The following is a 6000-nucleotide window of genomic DNA, read 5'->3' on the forward strand; positions in this document are numbered from 1 at the left end:
CATGCGTGTACAAGTGTGAGTCTCTATGTCTGTGTACGTACCAATCTGCATGTAGGCTGTGCTGTGTCTGTGTGGGGGCGGGGTCTTTTATCCTCCGTGTGGTTGTCTGTCTGGTCTTTGCACGTAGCTGCCTGTATGCATGTCCTAGAGAGGGTGGGTCCTTTGCTCTCATTTTCATGCCCATGTCAATGTCCCTGTGCATTCCTAGATAGGCTTTCCCCTACCTGCACACCTGTCTGCATGTGCATGCATGTCCTCGCATGTAGGCATGCCTGTGTGTTTGCCCGGATGTGTGTGGACCTGTCTGCATGTGCGTCGTGTTCACACTTATGTGAAAGTCCATGTTTGCCAATAGCAGTGCACAGATGCCCTTGTCTGTGTGTACGGCGCCCTTCTCCTCCAGATGCCTGTGCACGTGTGTGCAGCCCCATCTCCACAGGCTCGCATGACGCACTAGCAGCAGCCTTGCTCCACTGTGTCTATTTATAGGAACCATCCCTGCACAGGTTACAGAGCCCCAGCCTTGGGCATCCAGGGGGCAGATGGGGGTCCCCAGTCACCACAGCCGCAAGCTGGCACAGAGCGGTCCGAGGACTTGAGGAGAGGCAGGGCATGAGCAGGGCGGCCCAGAAGGGCAGAGAGAGGGTGAGGGCAGAGGAGGCCCTGGCGGGGCAGGGTGGAGCTGGCAGCCCAGCCCCTCCCCGCCTGTCCTTTGTTTCACATTCCCTCAGCATTACTGCTGCTCCACTTCCACGGCCGGCTTTGTGCTGAGCGGCACCATGAAATCTGCATGACAGGCGGGGTTGCCGGGCGAGAGACATGCCAGGCTATTTATGGAAGGACCCATTCATCTTTTAAACATGGCAGTGCCTGCCGTGGCCCGCTCCCCCGCCCCTCCGCTGGAGTCCTAGCAACCTGATGTCATTCTGCTTCCCTCCCACGTGCATTAAGGGGGCTGCCCTCCTGCCCCAAGCTGGGGAAGCGTGCTGTGATCTCTCTGCCAGTGGGCCAGAGCAATAGGAGCAGCCTGGGTGACCCCCACCCCCAATACACACCCCCTCCTGGAAGGGAAATGTCTTTACAGCCCTGCTGATCTATTCTGGGGGCAAAGTCCAGATGCATCAGGACCCCTCCCCATCGGCTAGCCCAGCCGTGGCCTCCCCTCCACATAGCTCAGCCAGGGCCCCTCAATCCTGACCCACAGCCCCCTGCTATCCCAGCCATGGGCTCCCCCGCACACAGTGCGGCCAGCGCCCCTCAATCCTGACCCACAGCCCCCTGCTATCCCAGCCATGGGCTCCCCCGCACACAGTGCGGCCAGCGCCCCTCAATCCTGACCCACAGCCCCCTGTTACCCCAGCCCCTGGGGCTTTCCTAAGTAGAGGCAGACCCTTGTACTCAGTCCTCTCTGATTGCTTGGTGGGTCTCGATCACTGACAGCTGGAACTCTGTGGCCATATGTCTTTGGCCAGACCACCCTGAACACGCCCAATCTCATCTGATCTCAGAAGCTAAGCAGGATTGGGCCTGGTTAGCACTTGGATGGGAGACCTCGGAGGAATACCGGGTGCTGTAGGCTTTAATGGCGGGAGGGATAGCTCAGTAGTTTGAGCATTGGCCTGCTCAACCCATGCGAGTTTGATGTGAACTCAGTCGTTGAGGGGGCCATTTAGGGATCTGGGGCAAAAACTGGGGCTTGGTCCTGCTTTGAGCAGGGGGTTGGACTAGACGACCTCCTGAGGTCCCTTCCACCCCCGAGATTCGATGATTCTAACTCAATTGAACCCCCTGTGCTGACTGCCCAGGTGTTGGCTGGCGTTGATCGACTGCTGGGCCATGTGGCTGTGGTGCTACTAGCTAGCGGGCGGGACTAGCTCGCTCCCCGCGAGCTCTCCGGGGCGGGGTCTGTGCCACGTGTCTGGGCAGCGCCCAGCACAATGGCCCTGATCCCCGACTGGGGTCTGCAGGCACCACTGCACTAGGACACTAAAGAGCCAGGCGAGCTGATCTGCAGAGGTGGTGCCCGGGCAGGCCAGAGCCACCCCACCCGCCTGGTCCGGATTCGTAGATTCACAGCGTTCCAAGTCAGACGGGGCCGTTAGATCATCTAGTGACTTCCTGGGTAGCACAGGTCATTACTTCACCCCGTTCTCGCTGTGCGGAGCCCAACGGCTTGTGCTTGATTAACGCATCTTCCAGAAAGGCCTGGAGCCGCAGACGCCAACAGACGGAGAACCCCTCCCCCTGCTCGGAACAGCCAGTCAGTTCACTTCAGTAGAGTACACGTCTGCACAAATCTCTGCTTCCCAGACGTGCCAAAGCTAACCAACATTCCCAGCCTGCTTGGGATTGATCATGGCAGGTCCCATCTAGCTCCCTGGAGAGCTGCGACTGAGTCCCTGCCCCCCAACCCCACCTCAGAAAACCCCTCATGTGCCCTGGCTGCACACCCCTCTGATCACTGCCCTCCTTTGGTGACCTTCTCAGGCATCCCTGCATCCTCCATAAGAGGAGAAGCCAGGGAGTTTCTCAGTAAGGAGCCAGAGGGAGCAGCTTGGGAGTAAGCCTGTGTCGTAGCCTGCTGGCTTGCATGCCCGCGGCTGTCTGTCTTTCTGTCCATCTGTGGCTCTGACTAGTGCTCCAGGCTGGAGCGGCAGGTGGGGAGGAGGGATCTGTAGCCCAGCTGCGTCCTGTCTGCAGCAGTGACTCACTGTGCTCCATGCTGGGCCTTCGGAGCCAATGGAGCCGGGCTTGCCATGGGGTATTGCTCTGCTGGGAACGCAAGCACGGTCCGATTCGGGGGCCCGCCTGTTTGGGACTTAGCACGCTATAAAACCCACCCTGGAGAGCTCAAAACACAGGAAGCCGCAGGAAACAAGAGGAAAGTCAGAACCACGACACGCATGACTCCAAATGGAAGGAGGAGGAGATGGATCATGGCAGAAGATGGATCACAGCCAAGGCCAGGAGGCCCAGCCCAGCCACGTTCCTGCACCGCCAGGAAAGGCAGGGGCTGGGCCAGAAAACATCCCTCTCCTCCCCCAAGGCCTGGCCAGGAGATGTGAGCACAGGAGAGAGGTCCTGTCCTGCCCTCCCTCATTTACTAGCCTCTGCACCAGGGGGGCTCATGCTGGGGTGGCCAAGCTGCAGCCCCCCACCTATAACCCCAGGGGAGGACACAGGCTGGTCAGTGGCAGAGGGTGCCAAGCAGCTGGCAATTCCTGTCCCTCAGTCACAGGGGGCTTGGGCCAGAGCAGGTGGGCGTGGCGCTGGTCCAGATGCCCCTGGGCTGTAGCAGGCAGGATAGGGGAAGACAGGTCATGGGGTGGCTGGGCCAGGGCGGGGGGGGGGGGGGCGGAGCTGGTACTTGGGCCAGCTAGACTGTGACATTAACCCTTCATGTTGCATGTTTGCTGAAGAAGCTGCCAAGGGCCATACCCCTGAGTGGCACAAGACCAGGGTGGGGAGTGGGCACTCCCAGCCACTGACCCTTTTGGAGACGAGGGCCCAGGACCCAGACTGTGCCACGGTGGCTGGCGCCAGGGTAGCTCAGGTGGCATGCAGTTAAAAGGACAGGGTCTCATTTGTTCCGCTGACTGGTACTAACAGCCCATGCTCTTAGTATTGGTGTGATCACACCACACCCAGGTCACCATCACCAGCCCCCCAGCTGCTGAGCCCATGGCCTGGAGTGGCCACAGCGACAGGGGAGGAGGAAGACCAGGCCTGGATTTCCATGCCCTGCCTAGGGCAGGTCCCTCCGCTGGTCTGGGGCTGCCCTGAGCCAGGCTCCTCTGAACAGTGCTGCCTCTGGTGCTGGCCATTTCAGGCCTGGGTGCAGGGGGCTCTGGGGATCCTTCCAGCCAAGGGGACCCAAAATGACCCCACGTTGTCCTGTCGGGCCTGTGCTCCCATCCCCCTCCCCTCGGCACCGAGAGGCTGCTGGCAGCATTTGCCTGGGTCCCCTTTCCCCAGCCCCCTGCCAGCTCCACGCTCGCTGAGCCAGGCAGAAGTGTGACGTTGCCATGACCTGCTACTCTCACAGCATGCAAAACTCGCTTTGAATTCTACCCTGCTGGGAGCGCCACTCCGCTTCCCCTCCCGGCCACCAGCTTCCTGGCCCGGCAGCAACTAGCCCAGCAGCACTGGCAGCGCCGAGCTGGGTCAGCCCCAGGCCCAGCTAGCCTGGTGCCCTGTCTCCGGCAGGGGCCAGAACCAGATGCTGCAGAGGAAATTGGAGGAACCCCACGCAGTGGGAAAGGGATAATCTGCCCCACGATAGGTCTCATCCTAGTCAGCGATGGGCTCAAGCCCTGAAGCACCAGGGTTACTATCCTGCCACAATTCATTCATTAAGATACTCTTGTACTGTAGAAATGCCTGGTCCCTGTTTGAATCTTGCTACTTTCTTGGTCTCGAGGCCACCCTGTGGCAGTGAGTTCCACAGGCTAAATATCACTGGGTGTAAAAGTATTTTCTTTGCTGAGTTTTAAATTTGCCACCTATTAATTTCATGAGAGGTTTCATCATTCATTTAACTTTGCTAATTTCATTCCCATTCTAGACACCGGGCAGCCAGGACCCGCCCGCTCACCTGACTCTCGGCAGCAGCCTGGCCACACCTGCTTTGCGACTGCAGCTCTCACAGAGGCTGCTCTTGCCCAGCCCACGCTGCAGCACGGTGGGGCTGGGCCTCCCCTGCATGACACCAACGCCTGCTCCTGGCCAGTCTCGTCCTGCGGCTCTACATCCGCCCCCTGAAAGACTCTGCCTGGCCCCTCAGCCCCGATGGCAGGGGCCTTCTCCCAGCTTGCTCGCCAGCAGCGCCCGCGAAGCCCGCCCGCCCCGTGCCGCTCCCACTCACCGGGCTGTGGCTGCTGTTCCCATCCCGGCCAAAACGCCGCTCCACATAGCGCGAGGAGAGCAGGTGGCTGCCGGGAAACGAGGGGGGCAGATGAGGAGCTGGGGCAGGTGGGGGACGAGGGCGTCAGACTAACCAGGCCCCTGACGCGCTGGGCCGGTGCCATCCATGTGGCAGAGCATCCACTGGCCTTTCCCCTGTGACGGCAGGCTCAGCCGCCCAGGCCTTGCCCCCAACCAGCCCCGCTCCCCTTCCGCTCCCGCGCCCACAGAAAGACACACTGCGCACTGTCCACAGCTGTGCTCTCATCACACACACACACACACACACACACACACACACACTGTCCACAGCTGCGCTCTCATCACACACACACACACACACACACACACACACTGTCCACAGCTGCGCTCTCATCACACACACACACACACACTGTCCACAGCTGCGCTCTCATCACACACACACACACACACACACTGTCCACAGCTGCGCTCTCATCACACACACACACACACACACACTGTCCACAGCTGTGCTCTCATCACACACACACACACACACACTGTCCACAGCTGCGCTATCACACACACACACACACACACACACACTGTCCACAGCTGTGCTCTCATTACACACACACACACACACTGTCCACAGCTGCGCTCTCATCACACACACACACACACGCACTGTCCACAGCTGCGCTCTCATCACACACACACACACACACACACACTGTCCACAGCTGCGCTCTCATCACACACACACACACACACACACACACACTGTCCACAGCTGTGCTCTCATCACACACACACACACACACACACACTGTCCACAGCTGCGCTCTCATCACACACACACACACACACACACACTGTCCACAGCTGCGCTCTCATCACACACACACACACACACACACTGTCCACAGCTGTGCTCTCATCACACACACACACACACACACACACTGTCCACAGCTGTGCTCTCATCACACACACACACACACACACACACTGTCCACAGCTGCGCTCTCATCACACACACACACACACACTGTCCACAGCTGTGCTCTCATCACACACACACACACACTGTCCACAGCTGTGCTCTCATCACACACACACACACACACACAC

At 59.6% G+C, this 6000-nt stretch overlaps 1 protein-coding gene and 1 pseudogene across 1 annotated transcript in view; one reads left to right on the plus strand and one right to left on the minus strand.

The window, feature by feature from the left end:
- Positions 1-6000, minus strand: part of ADAM11 (ADAM metallopeptidase domain 11) — a 53935-nt gene that overhangs the window by 21362 nt on the left and 26573 nt on the right. Inside the window, exon 4 of the mRNA XM_077806208.1 lies at positions 4865-4931. Coding sequence (XP_077662334.1) covers positions 4865-4931 — 67 coding nt within the window. The remainder of the gene's footprint in view (positions 1-4864; positions 4932-6000) is intronic.
- Positions 1461-1579, plus strand: LOC144258177 (5S ribosomal RNA; annotated as a pseudogene).

This window comes from Eretmochelys imbricata, chromosome 27 (assembly GCF_965152235.1).
Source record: "Eretmochelys imbricata isolate rEreImb1 chromosome 27, rEreImb1.hap1, whole genome shotgun sequence".
NCBI classification, from domain to species: domain Eukaryota; kingdom Metazoa; phylum Chordata; order Testudines; family Cheloniidae; genus Eretmochelys; species Eretmochelys imbricata.